Source organism: Rhea pennata, chromosome 20 (assembly GCF_028389875.1).
Source record: "Rhea pennata isolate bPtePen1 chromosome 20, bPtePen1.pri, whole genome shotgun sequence".
Lineage (NCBI taxonomy): Eukaryota > Metazoa > Chordata > Aves > Rheiformes > Rheidae > Rhea > Rhea pennata.
The window spans coordinates 7,274,249-7,293,200 of record NC_084682.1 but is presented as its reverse complement, the minus strand read 5'-3'; the positions used below and the strand labels follow the sequence as shown (position 1 = coordinate 7,293,200).

The 18,952-nt window shown below is 44.4% G+C and overlaps 1 protein-coding gene across 3 annotated transcripts in view; it reads right to left on the bottom strand.

The window, feature by feature from the left end:
• AP2B1 (adaptor related protein complex 2 subunit beta 1) overlaps positions 1 to 18,952 on the bottom strand; it is an 81,438-nt gene that overhangs the window by 24,124 nt on the left and 38,362 nt on the right. For 2 of the 3 annotated variants that reach the window (XM_062592276.1, XM_062592277.1), the window contains exons 13-16: positions 17,513 to 17,772; positions 12,986 to 13,178; positions 2,740 to 2,781; positions 717 to 863 (exon numbers count right to left, since the gene is read on the bottom strand). In XM_062592276.1, the coding sequence (XP_062448260.1) occupies positions 717 to 863; positions 2,740 to 2,781; positions 12,986 to 13,178; positions 17,513 to 17,772 (642 nt within the window). The remainder of the gene's footprint in view (positions 1 to 716; positions 864 to 2,739; positions 2,782 to 12,985; positions 13,179 to 17,512; positions 17,773 to 18,952) is intronic. The other variant, XM_062592278.1, reaches the window with a different exon arrangement.

Genomic DNA, 18,952 nt, shown 5'->3' with positions numbered 1-18,952 from the left:
GCTTGATGTATGCTTTGCAGTACCTTGAGATCCTAGATTTCACAGGATAATTGTAGTTTATTCACTAATTGACTACTTAATAAGAGAGCAGATTTTAATTTATTCCCTTTCAGGTACGAAAGGCTAAACCTGGCCCCCACCTCCCCCCAAACAGCTGCTCTAAAGCCTGTTAACAAAACTATGTTTTGTATCTAATGAGCCCTCAAGACTAAGCATGCTTCAGTCAGTGCATCTGTCACCTCCGTCACTAATAGAGCATTTACCCACGTTACACTGCAAGATGCTTAATCCCAATCTCACAATTTTATCTTTATTCAGAGGAATGTAACATGGCAGTGAAGGAGTCTATGAAAGTTGTAGCAAATGACGTTGTGCCCTCAGATTCCTGGGGAACCTTGCTAAAAGCTAGGTCTCCAGGAAAGCTGCTTCCACAAAGTTGACATTCTCACAGCTTTTATAAGCCATTCTGTAGAATAACAGTTACAGGCAAAACAAGGGAACTGCTGAAAAACAGAAGTCTGCAACTAACCCTGTCTCCACTAAACCATTACTCTGCCTGAAAGAAACCCAGAGCACACCTCTGATGGGATGGAATTGAACTAAGATACCCCTATAGCCCCCGAGAGCAACAATAAAGATGACAGGCAAGCAATTTCCCACTCCCTGTTGCCTGAAGTACTGCAGTGTACTGACAGATTGTTCTTTTTCTTACGTACAGACTTTGGAGCCACGTATCCTCCTGGGGCCATGCCTATACCAGATGAGAGTTCAAAGAGATCATTGAGTCCACTGCTCACCACCGCTGGGGTGGGTGAAGGGGCAAAGGTGGCTGGCACAGAAGAGGGAATGTAGGTCTGCCCCACCTGGAGGAGTGAGAAAAAACAAGCACTGATTAACGTAACATATGAAAAATACCACTTATTAAATAAATCATGAACTCGGGCAATATCCTGAATATTTTATAGCCCTTTGCAGCTTCCCCGCTGAATTATCAATAGTGCTAAATAATGCATTTGAATTCCAAAGCTCTTAGCAACTAATCCCTACACTCTGCTGTCACCTCAACCATGCAATAGCCTTCATATTATCATTACAGTTTCAGTTATCTATTCCTGTTATGGAGAAGTCCTGCTTCTCCATCTTTCCTTCCCACAAAGATAATGTGCTTTAGGGATCAATCATGCATAACCCAGGTAAAAGACAAGATGCTTCAAATATTCTCCCAAGTATAACAGTCTTCGGGAATCAGCAAGACTTGGCACATCCAGAAATAATGTGGGAGTCATGACTGCACTGTGGATTCTGATCCAAGGCCAGAGCTCTATACTCTTAGCACTAGGGTCAAAAAGGTTCATTAGATGAAGCAAAACTAGTCCTATTTGCCTACCAGAGGACAATCTTTCTGCAAGAAGGGCAGTCCCTTCCCCTAGAACTGAAATGATACCAAACACTGTCGTATTAACCATTACATGCCCAGCTCCAGGCAGGACGGTCACACTCAAGCACCCAAGTTCTCTTCACTATGAGCAGGAAGAATTACATATTTGAGAATAGGATTCACCACAGTCAGCAGCCCAGAAACAGGCAGAACGACTAAGGCAGGCAATAGGAAACACTGATGATAAGTCTGGGTCTGAATCTCACTACTATTCTGCATTTAGGAACCTACCTGATATGTGGTGCTTTAACCAATCCTTTGAACAAGGGGGACTGGTGGTTTTACAGAACCGGTAGGTAGTTTTAACACTTGCCTGGGCAGACCAGGACCTGCCTCTGCAGAGCAAGTATCTCCCACTTCTTGGTGTGCTACCTGGGGGCTACATGAAACTGGAACACAGGTTCTACTGCACCCTCAAGCTGAAGTTTGAAAGCAGTGCAAGGTTCAGAGGGAAAGAGGAACAGCCATAACAACAGGGTCCCTGGAGGCCCTCCTTCCAGAACTGAGCATTCTTCTCCGCTTAAGTGCTGGCTAAACAGCCCTAGGAGTAAGGACTGAGCCTTCTACATGAGATTGTCCTCAGCATGTGTTGGAGGCACACTCCCCTCTGCCTGCTGTGTCTCCAAGTCATCGTGCATCCTCTTCCTGCACTTTTCTGGAAGAAGGTCATATGCAATTGAAGTCATGGGTGCTTTGGAAGTATTCCATTTCCTGGGCAAGCGTTCTAGGTCCTAGAGATGCCACAGAACATAAGCACAGAAAAGGAGGCTGGCGGTGGGCAGATTTTAGTGCTGATCATGCATAGTATGAAAGCTCAGGGTGTCTCTACTGGATCCTGACTTCCAGGGAGAGTTTTGCACGGATTTTGAGAGGAAATAAGCACTGAGCCATTCAATTCAGACAAGCCTGTTGTGACACTGGATTACTGTAGTAGCAGAACAGGTTTTATGCGCAGAGAGGCATGCATTGTTGGCCTTTTAGCTGCCAAAGCAGTTAAGCAAGGACTGGAATACTGTCAACTTGAATACCTGTGCTCACACCTTTCCTAGCGAAGAGCTTGGAGAAAGCAGAGCCAAGCAAAGTCAACAGCTCTAGCCCTTGCATCTCTCAGGAGTGCCCAAGTGGCAATTTCATCCAAAGCAACATAGGTTGGGATCTGCATGTTTCAGCTGCAGTTGCCCGTGTTCAAACACTTTCAGAGATTTAAGCATCTTTAAACACATAACGGGTAAGCTTGTATTTAAAAATCTTGAGCTTTGAGCAGCTTTTTCAATTGGGGAAAAAAATGGAATGGCACTTACTGCCGGACTTCCTCCAATGCCCCCGCCAAGGTCACTGCCAAGCTGAAAGAGAGAAGGAGAGAGAGGAGAGAAAGACCGAGATCATTTAAGCTAAGTGTCAGATGGCCAGAGTAGAGCTCACCTCACTGCACTGCTGCAAACATGTCTCACTCGCTTGCCACATACAGGACAGACAGAAATACTACGATGGGAAAGTACCAGGAACAGAGGGGCTTTTTTGTTGCTTTGTGAACAAAACTATTTGGAGAACTGCTCCACACACCTATTGGAGAAAGGAGCATTTTTGCAGGTTAATAAGACCAAAAACTCATCCTGCCTTGAGCCTGTCATCTGTATGATAAACTCTACACAATTTTTCATGTTTCATGCATCAGTGTTTTTTCTTCAACCCACAATACTGGCAGTCAGCAGTCCTGAGCAGCTCTACAAAATCCAGTGGGGTAACCGAAAAGGAATGAAAATAAAACTGACAGGAAGCTCACTTCTTGAAAGCTTTAGTTTTCTAGAGAACAGCTACGAACTACAGAAAAAAAAAAAATACAACGCAGCTTGGCTATGTTCCTCTGACACGCGGCTCTTTTCAATAACCATGAAGAAAGAGAAAGGAATACGTGCTTCCAGGTTGCTATTACAACAGCTCAGAGAGATGAGCTTTGTTTTTCCTCTGAAGATGGCTGTCCCTCCCGTACAGGGCGCAAAACCAGCTCTGAGATCTAACAGGTCACTCGGTAATAGCAAGGAGACCTTACAGTGCAGCAGGACATTTCAATAATGATGTTTGCCGAGCTACACAGCCACCGTTTGAGGCAACTGAAATAGCCAACTGCGTATCGCCCATGCAGCCTTCATCACCATGCTCCATAAACAGCATGTCCTCTCCAGAGCCCTTCCTCCAGACCATCCTGCGGCCCAACTATTAGCCGTCCGGCCGTGAACTCCCTTTACAAAACCTCTAGACCGTTTTCTCAGTGGTAAAGCTCGCTTTTTTAAACATCCACTTGTCCTATATGCTCGAGAGAACTCAGTGCTAAGGACAGGCTCCAAAGCAGCCTGCGAGTGCTGTTTGCAAGTAGCACATCGCGCCTGTGAATAAAGCGCCTGATAAATGACTGATAGCCACAAGGAAACAAGCAGAGATCTGCAGGAGTTAATCACTACAGATACGTCTCTAGGTTTATTTGTGTCCTACGCTTTTGTTCACAAGACCATGGTATTTTTTGCCTGGTGCACAGTTTCTTGTCCCATGCAGAGCACAGATCACACCCCGGCAACATGCACACAGGACGAAGGCTGTGCAGGGGAGGGGTAGGCGACAGCCTACCTAATGGACTGGCAGGCCAGAAGAGCTTTAGAAGAGCATTTAAAACTGATTCTAGGTAAATTATTCAAATATGGGCCGATGTAATATAAATATTTAAAAAATGCGCTGCTGCATGGCATAAAGCAGAAGTTGCCAGAAACACATGTGCACAGAGCCAGAGAGGCCCCAGTCCTATTCCTCCACACAAAACACCTGGAAATTCAGCTTGGTTCTGGGCCCTTCAAAACTATTTCCTGGGAGATCTCATGGCAAAGGCATTTTACACTGGTCAAGAGATACCACCAACCTTCACACCTCTCTTTCTCTAAGCACAGGTGAAAAGGATACAGTAAGTTGAGAAGTGCGAATTTGCAAGGCAGTGACTTACTAGAAGATAACTAACCGTCGAGACAACCCCATAAAATCTGACAAATTCCTTTGTTGTTCTGGATCCCCCTTTTATATTCTAGCATCTCTGTCCCCTATAACTCACAGGAGCCATCTGATGTAATGGAAGGAACAGCGACAGACCAAAGAAAGCCAGCCAAAAGTTGCAAATTCAATTAATATTGAGTTTGTAAAAATGGGACTTATTACACTGTCAATTTTCCCCCACTGAAAGAGCCTGGCACAGCAGAGTTTTGTTCTACATGCTGCTCTCAAGCCAAGTCATATTTTAAATTAATATATCAGATCTTTTATGCATTGTTACTGTCTCACTGAGGAGTAATAAATGCAACTATTACATCTCATCCCTATCCATAGTCTTGTAGGAGATGAACTTCATACTTTTTCCTTTATACTTTACTGCCTATTAGTATAAAGAAAGTAGAGAATCCAATTCATTTCCAGATATTACTGTATGCATGGAAGATTTCCAGTACATCATTGTCTAAAGTAGGAGAAAGACTAGTTTATCAAGCAGAAAGCATTTTTACAAAGCGTATTATGGAAATGACTGAATAATTCTGCATAATCAAGCCAGATGTTAACTATTCTACCATTTCCTACTACACTCATCACAAGAAGCTGCAGGCTAGGACTCCAACCTCGAAGAAACCAATACACTGGTATCTGCATGTGTTCACTGCAAGGGAGGGAATAAGTGACATACTGGAGTTCCTCAAGCTATTTGCAAGTCTTCCATTCTCCCAAGCTGCCAAGCCTTAGGGAAGAAAAGTAGGATTTGGATTTGCTGTTTGTCTTCAGAGTTCAAGTCTCCACCTCTCACCCCCTGCAAGGCAGAGAAAAAAATCCTCACTGTTCTGGAGAATTTATCATGATCCTCCTTATGTTTCTAGATTGCATCTAATCATCTCTGCTTTGTAGCAAAAAGGAGCTGTTTTTCCAATGCAAGAAAGCTGACCTACTCATCCTGAAGCCCAGCTCGACTCAGCAGGAGGGGGCTGTGCGCAGGAGACCCCTTCTGTCCCCTGGCTCCTCCGCCTGGGACCAAGCGCTGCTGGTGTGCGCTGCAGCACAGCGCAGCAGGCTCCAAGGAGCGGGCAGCTTCACGAAACCTCTGTGGGCAGAGCCAGGAAGAGGAGGAGAGGAGTGACAATATACCAACTGATATACCAAATGTACCAAGGAAATGAAAGGGAAAGTAAAAATTTAACAAAGAATTAGTCAGATAAGTTTCAAATCAGGCCTAGGGTGCACTATTCAATGTTGCAGCACACAAGTGTTCTCCACTTTTCCTGGCTGTCACCTTCCCATAGCACCTATACTTCTCCTGTAAGGTCTACTTTACCCAATCCTCCCAACTCCTGCTTTACGCTGAATTCAAAAAAAAAAAAAAAAAAAAGAGACAGTAACATGTGTATGAGTAACAGGGGAGGAGGAAGACAGAGGGAACAGGAACCAGTTGCCCACTGAGTGTCCTCTCCCATCTGTAGTGACAGGCAGAACGCAGAAGGAAAGAAGCAGATATTAGTGAAGCGTGAAGTGCTGCTGAACCAATTCCCAAGGGCTGGCAGCTCTACTTAACTGTTTCCACTCATTCCGATAGGCGAGCGGCAACTCCTTCGGGAAGGGTAACGCGGCAGGGATTGGCCCCCCTAGCAGACCACTGTGAGAGCAGAGGACAGAGCTGCAAGCTCCATCTAGGCTGAAATCCTCACTATTAAGGTGGAGGGAGTGAAGAACACCCCTGGGCCTCAGGATGGTTGAGGGTCCCTGGGGGCTTCGTCGCAGGGAACTTGCAGCACGGCGAAGCCCTGCTCCTGCCCCTGCGGTTGGCAGGCTGCCTCTTGCTGGAGAGCACAGAGCCTCTCTCCGTGATGAAGTGCTGCTGGTGCGGAGTAGAGGGCGAACAGTCTCAGACACCAGCTGCACAAAGTTCTTCAAATGGGAATTTCTTTTAATTCCATTGCACCTACAAACCCATCTTGTCCAAACAGCAGTCTAGCAGCTGCCCGGACTTGCAGAAGAGGCGAGGCTCTACTCTGTGAACAGAAGCAGCACGAGCACCTCTTCGAGCTGCATCGGCATCTTCACTTTGCGTTAGCCGGCTCGGATGGCGTTGCAGCTGCTCTGCAGTTAAAGAGTGTTTGCCCTCTAATTTCAGCTCCGTGTAAGCAGTTATGCTGACTTACACAGCAACTCCAGCATTGCTGCACTTCATTAGGAGGGTTTATTTGCATCTTAACAGTGGCTGGTAATGAAGTGACTCTGCTGAAGTGTTCATGTGATCCTGAGGGGTTACAGGCTTCTACAATCACTTCTGCAACATGACGTGAGGTATTTTTTGGAGCTCCGAAAAATAACAGGGGAGGGTGGAGCCAGGGACAGAAGCTGCAACGACCATCGTTCAGCGACTGGATTATTTTGCACCTGCAACAACCAGGGATCTGTGAAATGCATAGCCACACTGAGAGCCAGAATTCACAGGCTAAGGGGAGCAATCGCTGCCTCCCCCCTCAACTAAAAGTTAAGCATCAAGGAGCTAGAGGAAAACACACATTCTCAGTAACATAACTGCAAGGAACACAGGACATTTTCTGAACAAATATCAGGTGATGTGGCTGACTGAGCTGAGAAAACAGTTACTAGCAGGCCGCTTGATCTGGGCTATTGCTGTTACAGACATGCGCTCTACTGCATGAATTGCACTCTCTGACCTCCTGGGGGGCTGCAGATGTCTTGTTGCAGACTCGGCCGTGGCTCGCAGCCAGGCATTTTCAGTACCTTGCTTACTGCTCTTTTTGTGTGTCTGTTTTTGAGCAGCTGAGGCAGGCTTGCAGAACAGAAGGGCTATTGCCCCAACGAAGCTGTGTTGAAGACGGTGGAGGACAGGTTACGCAGCCGAGCCCTGACCACCAGTTTGAGTAGCACTTACTGCTAATGCTTTGCCACGTTGAAACGTTTCTAATGAAACCCTGTTTTGATTTTCCGAAGTGTCAAAAAGCAACTCTGCAAAGCTCTATTGAGTCTTATTATGCTTACAGTAACAACCTGAACAGCCTTAAATCAGATATGAATGAGCGACCCACCAGAAGAGCTCCTTCTCGCCATTAGCGCTGCTCCAGGAACAGCCGCGTGCCCTTTGTCAGCAATCCCTGCAGACGTCCTTTGTAGCTCATCAAACCAGAACGGCCGAGATGAAACAAGGCTCGCAGCTCATCGCCGGAGGCCAGAACAGCACACCGGGGACACGGTGGGTCTGCTATATAAATGGACACGTGGCTTGATGCAGAGCCTAGCCATTTATGCTACGGTTCCAGGGAAAGGTGAATTAACTTCCCTAAGATCACACACAGCCAGTCATTTGGAGAGCTGGAAGAGGTATTCAGCACCGAGGGCAGGCTGGGGGTCCTTTCTGTGCTTCCAAATTAGATCAGGCTTCTTATTCTGACAGTGCCGTAGTACAGACAAAGCTAGAGCCGCTCAAACAATCAACCATTCATAAACCTACGCAACTAACTTAGTAGAAAGCTTTTGAAAAAAAAATCATTGGTGAGGCCCTAATTAACTGCAACTGGTCAGAGTGTTATCCACTGAGGCCAGACATCAAACTCCCCACTTAAAAGCACCGAGCCAGAGAGGGATGGGTACCGCCAGCAACCTCTGCACACCAGTGTTTCCGATCAGCTCCAAGGCAGGCGCTTGGGACTGGCAGAGCGTGTGTTTCTTCCCAAGCTAACAAGTCTGTGGGTGCCCGGACAGGAGAAGACTAGCCAGCATTCAGTTTCCAGCTCCACCTCCCTGCTTCAGAGCATGTGGAGCGGTGGGACACAGCCCTGAGTGATGCTGAAGAAACCTCTGGGGTCAAACCCTAGCTATCCAGTGATCCTCGCTATCAGATGACATCCAGCACCACCCAGAACAGCCACAAACTGTTGTCCAGGTATTACAGAAGAGTTTGTATATCCAGTGTTTATTAAACAGCTTTACAATTCAGGACATAGATCAGACTGAGCAGCTGCCAGCCTTGAATCAATAATATTCTTGTAGATGAGTGGCTGAAGTATTAAATAAAATACTTACATAGCAGACAATCCGAGACTGTCCATTGCTACAAATTTACTGCTCTGCTTCAGGGTTTAAAGCCAGCCTTTTTGGCTCCCTGCCACAGCGTCCAGTCCCTGGGATGCACATCGGCTCACCGTGAGCCACTGGTTACGCTGGGCAGCATTCGGAGCTCACGCCTGCTGGATTTTCACAGCAACTGAACCCACAAAAAGGTTTAAAGACAAAATTACCCCGGCTCATTACAGCACAGATAGACAACTGCTGTCCTACAGAGAGCTGTGTCGACAGTAACCCAGGAGCTGGAAGGCTGCATATAATCTGCATGAAGTTTAGCCGCTCGAAGCTGGCTTGAAGGGGAGAGGGCATCAAACCCCGGCCCTTGGCACCCAGAACTCCGCACCCTGGAAACCGCTCTCTAGGCAAATTCTGCTTCTGCCACATTAGTGACTGCTATCACTGCCTAACACTTTGGAAGCACAGAGTCAGCTTTAAAGCAGTGGACTCAGTCACCGTTTTACAGAGAAGAGAGTAAAGCAGAGAAGAACAAGAACTGTCCAGGGTTACAGACAGGAGCTTAACCTGGAGCAGACCCAGTCCTGGCTCTGTTAACCACAGAGCAGCTTTCCATAAGTCGTACAGCAAGGCCGCTCTGATTATAAGCAAAGCATATTCCGTTCTTGTACTAGAGGCCTGGTATGGGTTTTTTTAATTGTTAACTCATGCACAGCATCTGTGCCTGCACAATACGCACATTACATTTAACGCCGATTACAGGACTTACTATTGAGATAAAATACAAGATATTCACTGAGGAAAATTAACCTATCAAGCAGCTGGAGTCTCACTGGTTATGAGGATAAATATCTAGTAATGCTGAGGAAAGAATTCTAGTGAACAGTATTAATTTGCTGTTTATCTAGTTTTATACAATGCAGTCACCATTCAAATGCCTGGAAGAAAAATCCCACGGTTTAAAAAAAAAATGGAAGTGCAGAACGATATTTGTTTTAGAAATTAATGCTTGAATTGATCTTCCTGGGTTAGTCTCATTAAGACTTCCATTGCAAGAACATCCCTCCAAAGACAGACATGCTCTCCAAAGAAGAGGAGGCATTATCAGAAGTACAAAAACCACCCCAAGTATCCAAGGGGATCAACAAATGACACTGAGTGAATGTGACAAAGTGGCTGACAATCTGCCAGCAACCTACTCCAGACCTTCAGCTGCCTTTGAGATGCTCACACTACTGATGCAATCTCACCATCACCGCCACTGGTTTCATGCATCAACTCCAAACACATCCCACAAACCACTTTCTTTCACTATAACACAGAGAAGCTTATTTATATATCATACAATTGCTTGCAAAATGGAAGCAGAATCTGAGACTGTTCTACAGCGACAGGTCACTGGACTTTGTCCCAGGTAAAGCTGTAAGATCGATGCCAGAGGAATGAGGCAGAGTACACACTGCATTCGAATAGCTTGTGTTCCCCTGCCTCTCCCTAGGTCCCCTGAGATCCAGAAGGGCCGCTAGTGATAAGCGGAAAGTAGATAGAGCTTGACAGCAGAGGTGGCAGAAATTCCATCATCAGGAGTCTTAAAAATTACACTAGACAGAACCTGTTGGAAACGAGTAAACTCACGTTTTCCTTAGATTAGACCCTAAAAAAGCGTGGTTCCAGTACTCTTGCCTAGACTCCTAAGATGGGGGGGGGGGAACGGGAAAAGGAAGCAACCCAAGCAGCGGACAAAAGAGGCTGCGTCAGCATCCACAATCAAACACAGTTACTTTCTCACAGGGTCTGGGCCAAAGTGAAGTAAATGCCTTCTGCTTTGGGAAGAACAGAGAGACTGCTCACATTGCCCTGAGCTTCATGCAGTGGTATGGGTGCTTCACTCAACCTTCTCAGCAAAATAGGGAAAGAAAATGAATGAGAAAAACTTTAGAGTAATGGAGAGGGAAACTTCAGAGAGAGAGAGAGAGAGAGAGAAGCAGCAACATAATATACAGAGAAATGTGTGGATGAGCTATCTGGAGTAGAAGGAGGAAGAGACTGATACACCAACAGCCAGAATGCATACTGATACACGGATAGCCAGAGTTCAGACAAGATAGGGGAAGATGATTTGTTTAGGATTCCAAGCCCCAAAACCGACTGCATGAGCAGCCTAAGTGACTACCATTTTTGACTCCTGGTGAAGGATCAAGAGCTCAGTCCTTTTTCAAGGAGGCACCCTGGAAGCCTCGGGCCACGTTTTTAACTCATCTCACCCACCTACAACATATACAGTGCAGGTACGTGTGTACTGCGTTTTGAACCCACTTTTTTTTTTTTTTTTTTTTTGGCACTGCACAAACTTTGCTTAATACTGTCCCAGGATTAATCCCCTTGACAAGCCATGCAGTGCAGAGAGACACTGCCTAGCAATTAAGCTAATACCAGGTTGGGGTAAATCAGTTTGGTACTTTTTAAACACATGCCCACAACCATAAACAAAGGCACAGATCTCACAAACAAACCAGGCTGACGAAGAGACAAAAAGCCAGGGAAAGACACACATTTATCAGGACAAGATTCATTTACACATGTGAGAGGTAAGGGGAAGAAAGGGCATTTGATGCAACAGCCTTCCAATAGAAAGCATTCTGGGGGAAAACAGCCTCATCTAACAGCTCAGCTGAGAGGGTGCTGGTCCACACAGCGCGGGGCACAGCTACTCCCCTGCCCAGACACAATCACTTCGTTAGATAACACCACAGAGCCCCATGAATTTACTTAAGGCTTGAGAAAAAATATGAAGTAAAAGCCTAGTATCATGTAAACTAAACAGCTCTGCTGCCAAAGGGGGTCATTAAATTAAGTCCACTGATGCCAATCATTAATCTTTTTTTCCCAAAACCAAGCTTTAATCCTTCTGCTTTGCTTATTTATTTACCTCCCACTGCTCATGATATATTGTAAAGGGTTACAACGGATGGCCAGTGAGGACAGTATAGACAGAAATTTAACTCCCAGCCACGCTGAGCTGCCATAGATAGCACTGTTTGCTGTGATGCCTGAACACAAGAACCTACAATTTGTTAGCAGCAACTCTTGTAACGCAGGACAAAGGCTGCAAAGGTCACTGCTCTGTGCTCACTGCCTGCATCCCAGCAATTCCAGCTGAGACCATTTCCCTAATCCCCTATTCCCTTAGTGTAAACAGCAGGCTCCAGAAGTGCTGTTTAGATGGCACAGACACTCAAGCACATCTGACCTCAATGAATACCAATGCCATTAAGAGGTAGATTGTTTCCAGTTCATTAGCTCATGAAACACTGGAGCTGGAAGTATGCTTAATGTCTGCTTTAATAAGATTATGGTAGCTTAAAAAATTCTTTGGCAGATAAGGATTTGTTGCACCAGGATTTACCCAGCCACCTCTGCTTCGATTATTCAGAGCTTGATTCAGAACTGAAGATGCACCTAAACCAGGCATGCAGATACCCTGAGCCCGCACATTACAAACCAAACCTCAAAACAAAGACGGATAAATCCATTGTGGATCTGCAAACCACCTAGGTGTGGTTTTTTGTACCTGTTCCCTTAGGGTGGTCTTAGTCAGATTACATGGTGCAAATGCAGCTAGACTGCTTCTTACCCCTGCTGGCAAGTCAGCAGGCTGCCAGCTCAGGGATCCGTGCACTGTACTCCACCATACGGGAACAGGTCTCAGGCTAACGATTACATTCACCGTTTCTTGTTGCCCGGCTGCTGCCGACGTAAGAACACAGCACTGAGCTCCTCTGCACTGTAGCTGTCACTCCCTTGCTAAGTGATTCTCTCATTACAGCTTACGCCCCGCTCCCACCCCAGAGCAGAAGCAACGCGTGTTTATTCACACTCTTGGCCTGACCCTTTCAGTAAGGGAATGCTACCTCCCACCTCGTGAGCTGCTGTGGCGAGGGGAGGACAACGTGCAGAGCGGCAGAGCGCTTCCCTCTTGGCCTAACTGCAAATGAGATGTCATGGATACTACACCATGACACACTCTGGAGAATACACAAGTGGGATGATGCAGGGCTGTGGCTTGCAGCACTGAGAGTTCTTGCAATGAAATTTAATAGGGTTAGGAACTGGATGGAACAAATGCCCTTTCGAAAAAGGAGTCAGAATAATTACAAAGCACTGGGACATTCGAAATCTTTGTAACAACTTTCTGGTTTTCTTCTCCAGACAGAAGCAGTACGAAAGATGTATGCACTGGCCGCAGGGATTCTACGGCATACATCAATAATCGTTTTATTGCAGGAAAAACCTGCTGAAAATTCGCATAATAGCACTGGTTCAATCTTCTTCGAGTTTTAGGACTCAGCACTGGAAGCTCAGGGATTCAAACATTACAAGAATAAGTGATCAAGGCTTTGCAGAGACGAGCACACCTGCAATTATTTCACATCAGCCAAAGCTAAAGAGCACATAGCTTACCAAGCTGTCCAGACCTCCTCCCAGGAGGTCCACAGCACCCATCTGCATGGAGGACACCTGGGGAACATTCACTGGGGGTCCCAGGTCCAAGTTCAGAAGGTCACCAAGAAGGTCGCCCTGCGATGGAATGACCTGCGGCTGCTCCAGGTTTGTAGTGGCAGTTGTGCCCACAGGGCTGTCTCCTGCATCAGTGCTGCAGGTGGGAAAAATAAAAATCAGAGAAATGAACCATTAGTCACCTTTGATCTCCAGCTTCAGATTTCCAGCATGGAGAAACACAGCAAGAGCTGGCCCGTGAGCAGAAGCCTGTTACAGGTTTGTCCTGGCAGCTGATCTAACCACTATTACATACGAGGCAGAATGTTATGGAACATGGTTCCTTCAACACATGCTTTGAGCACAGAGACCTTCTATGAATCAGATATTGTTTACAATTCAGAAAAGGGTATTTTCAGGTGTGAAACCCTGCCCTGCTCCTCCTAAACCACGAGCGATAAATACTACATAGACAATAGCACTGAAAATAAGTCTTTCCTAACTCAGAAGTCTGTGCAAATGATTTTTGAACCTACTGAGTCTAGACAACTGTATGTAAATATGAAGCAAACAAATAACCTACCAAAAAAAAAAAAAAAAAGAAAAAACACACACACACCAAACCCAGTTTTGCTCCTCCGAAGCCTACCACTAATAAAACTCTTGAACCCTTGATCTAACAATACAAGCTCAACCTCCCCATGACAGATCTGGGCAAGCTCTGTAACTCTTTTCTGATTAAAAACATCAATCTTAAATTGGCATCTCCTTTCTACTAGTAATAATTTCTTCTTTTATGTATTAGCAGGCATTCTAACTACTAGTCTAGAAAAACTCATTATACTGCTTCCAGAGTTTCTCATAAGCAGTCTGGCTCCTTTATATTCATTTGCCACTTAATTTCACAACAAGGAGGTGAAAAGAAAATGTAAAACTCACTGAAGCTACTGGAGAATTTATTATTACAACATTTATTCTTTAAAACCATAGATGCTAGTATCTTAGACAACTTCAAATCCATTTTGTGTTCTGTTGCCTGCAATAACTGAGAAAGTTATTTCCAGCTCTTATTTCTGCAGATGCAGCTAACATGCAGATGCCATTGGAATTAGTGTCCTGACAAGGTGCTGAACACTGAGACTCTTTCATAAGGACTCCAGCTCCTCATTTGAGGAGTTACTGAGGGAAAAACTTTAGTAACACAGTATAAGCTGCTCCTAACTTCAGTGTCAAGAGAAAAAGATGTAGCATAAGAACTGAAGAATGAATTAGTTACCAGGCAGCAACAGTGAGGGTTGAAAGTTTGTTTGCATTAAAAGATTTAGACCTCCAATAGTACCAATATTAGTTGTCCTTTCTGCTTCTGCCTTCAGCAGGGAGATAATTCTGACTACGGCGAACAGCTAACTAAAGCATTTTTGAAGAGTAAGTGGTTTCCCTGCGAATTCCCATTCCCTGAGAATGGGCTTTAAAGAACAGCACGTATGAGCAGAGGCACATTACAAGCCTGTAGTGCACACACTTAGTTCCCAGTGTATAATCCTTTTAATACTACACCTCTTTAACACCTACTCATCCTTTTCCTGATGGAGATAAAGCAATGCTTCAAGATCTTGTTTAACTGCAGCTGCCCCAAAGCCCAACAAGAAATTACAAAAGGACAAAACTAAACAGTCTGTATTATTAAAAACAAACAAGAAACACACAAAAATCCAAATAAAACAAAACAACAAAGTGTCAAGCCTTCCATTTCCTGTGCAGGATGGGTCTTTTTAAAGAGATCTGTATATATTACTTTGTATTTTATTTGAAAGACAGAAAGGAATAAAGAAAGAGGGTTATATATAGAAAGAGAGCAAAAAACCACTTGATAAAGCTTTCTCCTTTGTAGTACTGGGCAGTAGGCAGCAGTTTTCTCACAGTCTTTTACTCCTGGACCTCCATGAGGACCGGAGATTTGGCCCTATGTGTCCGACCTCCAGTGGTTCCCAAAAGTTGCATGTCACAAGGGATGAACAGCCTGAACCAGAACCAAAAAGTACCTGCTGCCATCTGGGTGCGAATTGGTACTCCTGCCCTCCTCTAAGCAGACTTTCTCCTCCCAGGTCCTCCGCTCCCAGGAGCTCTGTAAACATCTGCCCAGATCTCCCAGCGGAACGGAGGTGGTATGGGCCATCACGCGAGGCAACGCTGCCCAACGATCAGGAAGTTGCTTCCCCACCTTCAGGATTCATCTGCAACTCTGTGCCCCGAGACTCATGGAGGAGGCTGGAGCCTCTCACTGCCTGTGAGCTGTTCAATAGGTCTGCCCATCAGCCAAGAGCTGAAACAAACTCTCCCACACTGCTTCATACGACAACGCGCTTCCTAATACAATGTCATGCAGCGTATTCTGCCAACCATAACTAATTCCTTTTAGGTTTATATTCAGAAAGCACCACTTGAACTAGCTATTTCTATCCATCTACTCATGGTAAGGCCATCTTGACCATTTTAAGATACATTCATTGGGGATACCTTCACATTTGACTCTGTGCTATCTTACTGTGAAATTTGAAGGAAAAAAAGAAAAAAAAAGTCAGTCTCTAGAGAGTGGGCTAGCTACCAGAATGGTCATTGCCACAGGGCAGAAGTAATGAAGATGACTCCAAACAGTTAGGCAAGGAGGTTATCTTCCACTAGATCACCGCTTTCTAACTTGCTCCAAGCTAGCAGATTTTCATGAAACTTTCAGGACTAGTAAGAGGCAAATCAGTTTTAATATTCAGCAAGAACATACTGTATGCATGAATTCAGGTTCCCCACAAGCCTGTCCCTGAGGAGCTTCTCACTATAAATACATTGCTTAGAGTGAAAATTCGGCATGCTGTGACATGGTGCAAAGGAGGCCTTGACATCAGCTTGACTAATCTGTCCTGTAACAACAAAGCAGAAAACCACAATAACAAGGCCACTTTATAAGATGACCTTACAATGGACAAAGCTAATTCTTGCTGGTAAAGTCCTGATGGTTTTAGATTGAGGTAATGGATAATTACAGAGCAAGAAACACCAGAGCAATATTAAAAACTGCTACAGTCAAAAAAAAAAAAAAAAAAAAAAGAGGTGAGTTGACTCTCCTGTCAGTAGCTACCAGTTTCAAACCACATAAGCAGTATACCCAAGAAACTAATAAAAAGTAACATTCCTTGCAACAGTTGAATTCCTTAAATTGAGTAAGTTACTTGCCTAAAATGTTAGCTTCTGTAATGACCTGAAATAGCAATATACAGAAAGGCTGATCAGAGTGGAGACCCAAGCTATATCTCCCTTGTAAGCTCATTTTGCTATGGAGACAAATCTTTGGGTAGGAGAGGTAGCTGAGCACAGTAGCCACTGCTTTTTCTTGTCTCACTAGTAGACTTATGATTGCAGGTCCTGGGTCAATGCAGCCAGACTGGATTTCATACACAGCGAGAAAACAATTCAGCTTCTCAAAGTCAGTAATACTACAGAAATAGCTTTAGTTGCTAAGAATAGCGGAGGAGTGGTGTCAGAAGATAGAAAAGGAGCAACATCACACGTTGATTTATCAGTGCAGTAGCATAAAATAGCACTGCAAATGTCACTTTGGGAATATATTAAAAGGTAAGCTTGGATACTGTGCCTCCTGCTGTAAAGCACGCTTACGTTTGTAATTAATATAGTTGCCAAATAGCATGCTTACCTGAATGACAAGCCATGGGAACAGGCTGAGCAGCAACACAGCCAGAATTCAAGGCTACTGTAATGCTTGCTCTTGCAGATCTAACCCACTCCCAGGACTGTGATCACAGAAAAGTGTCAAAGCTCCAGATAATAAGCCAAAGCATTATTTTCACAGGTCAGAATCTTATTTTAAGTCGAAAAAGATTTCAGTGACAGCACCTAGCAGATCATACACTTTCCTTGCTTTACCTTTACAGGTATCAAGTAACAAGAAAGTTATGCTAGTCCTTCCCGTATCACATTCCCACTACAAAGGATCCTGGTATTTACCAGCTACACAAAGCAGGTGTTATTCTACATGACTAAGCTACATTTTTGCTCAAGTAAAAGCTCTTACAGAAGCATACACTTCTTAGATTGTGCAAGATGCTTGATTTTCCCACTGTTTTCTTACTCCCGGATTAGCCTTGCACCAGTTATCCAAAGCTTCTGCTTTGCTATTCCAACTCTAATGTCAGAAGCCTTATAAACAGTGCTTTCTCAAAGGACATCAAGACTTCTCCCTGCATGAGAACTTTATCATGCTTCCTCTGTATTCTGATGCACAAACTCAGAAACTACATACCCAAGATTAAATCCTATAATGAAATAACTCCTTAAATGATCTGTAAGCCTCTATTCAATCAGTAAATAAATAAATAAATAATATATGGAAGTGCTGAAAAGGTACTTGCATCTTTTGCACTGTTTGCTAGGAATAAATAACTGATCTTCCCCATTATTATAATAGTTGCCTCTGCTTACCTTCCATGGTGAATTGGCAAATGTTTGCGGTGGATCCCATGGCTCCCCTCCACAAAAGCATTGGGCGGTTTGTGGTACACAGAAGCTAGAGACCCAATATGGCAGATCAACTCATCTAGCAAAGTTGGCTCAATCAGATCGGTCTCTTCAGAAATGAGTGGCTTTTCTGATAAGACCACTTCTTTGGCAGTCACTGGATCCGTGGAAAGAAGGCGCCAGTAGATATAGCCACGATCCCGCAGGTCTGGGTTGTCAGAATCCTGGGAAAAAGCATCGCAGCAGCTGTGGGTTTAAATGGGACTAACCACAGTAGTCACTCTAAATTTCCTAGCAGTGATTCTGGTTGATTTAAAGAATATCCAGTAACAACACAGTCACCAATTTCACAATTAAGTTACAAACTGCTCGTTGTGATGAACATGTCAAAATTAAAAATAAGAATGAAAGATTAAGTGCTGGCTTACTAGCCCAAAATTTAACCCAGATGGTCAGAGAGGAAAAGCCCAGGATTGATACACCCCACAATTGTCCCATCTCACAAAACTTCTTTCCACATTCTCCTGCCACTTAACAAACAATAAGAATCAGAAGAACTTAGAGGAGACACAGACAGGAGAAAAAAAGGCTGAATCAAAATGACCCAGCCACATACTAAGAGTGGACATGCAATACTGCGTATTAGAGAAGAATGATTCAAGATTCCTGGAAACACATGACTTACCTAAGGGCACTTGTAGGACAAAAAGATCCTGCAGAGCTAGGAGATACCTTAATAAGCTGTATTCTTCACGCCAAAAGTGATCTTATTTATCCTGCCTTTTAATTATTTAATGAAGTATGGAAAGATGCTAACGATACATTGCTAGGACCCCTCATCAGTTCTCCAGCTGCCAATAACATCTTTGTTTTACTGCAGATAATTCTGACTCTGCATGAAGCCCTAATTATTTCTCTCTTCTTTTCAAACAGCTCTGCTCAGAGCAACGAAGTGGTGATAACCTGCAGCTAATGTTCTAGGGACAGGGAGCTGGTGTAGTTTTATGTTGTGCTGCAACATGTTTAGGTTGTCCATAGAAGAAGGGAGTGGGATTTTTTTTAATCTCCATGTCAGCAGAATAACAGGGTAAATGATTCTTCTTTTTTCTTTTTTTTTTTATGTAAAATTTTGGCAACACAGTCTACACCTCATCCGCCTTCGTCATTAGCATTTTTTTCTGTTGTTCTGTGATCTCATTCACACTGCTGCCGATCCACTGTAACCTGCTGCTCTGCCCTCTGTCTCAAGATATTCTCAGGCACACAGCAGAACATCTATTTGTAATGAGACTGAGCATGCTAAATTAATTTTGCTTGGAGAGACCTAGATACAACGTCTGGGTCAAGTGATTTCTCTGCAGTGCTGTTTTTCATTTTGATGGTGAAGTCGTGGGCTCTTTGACC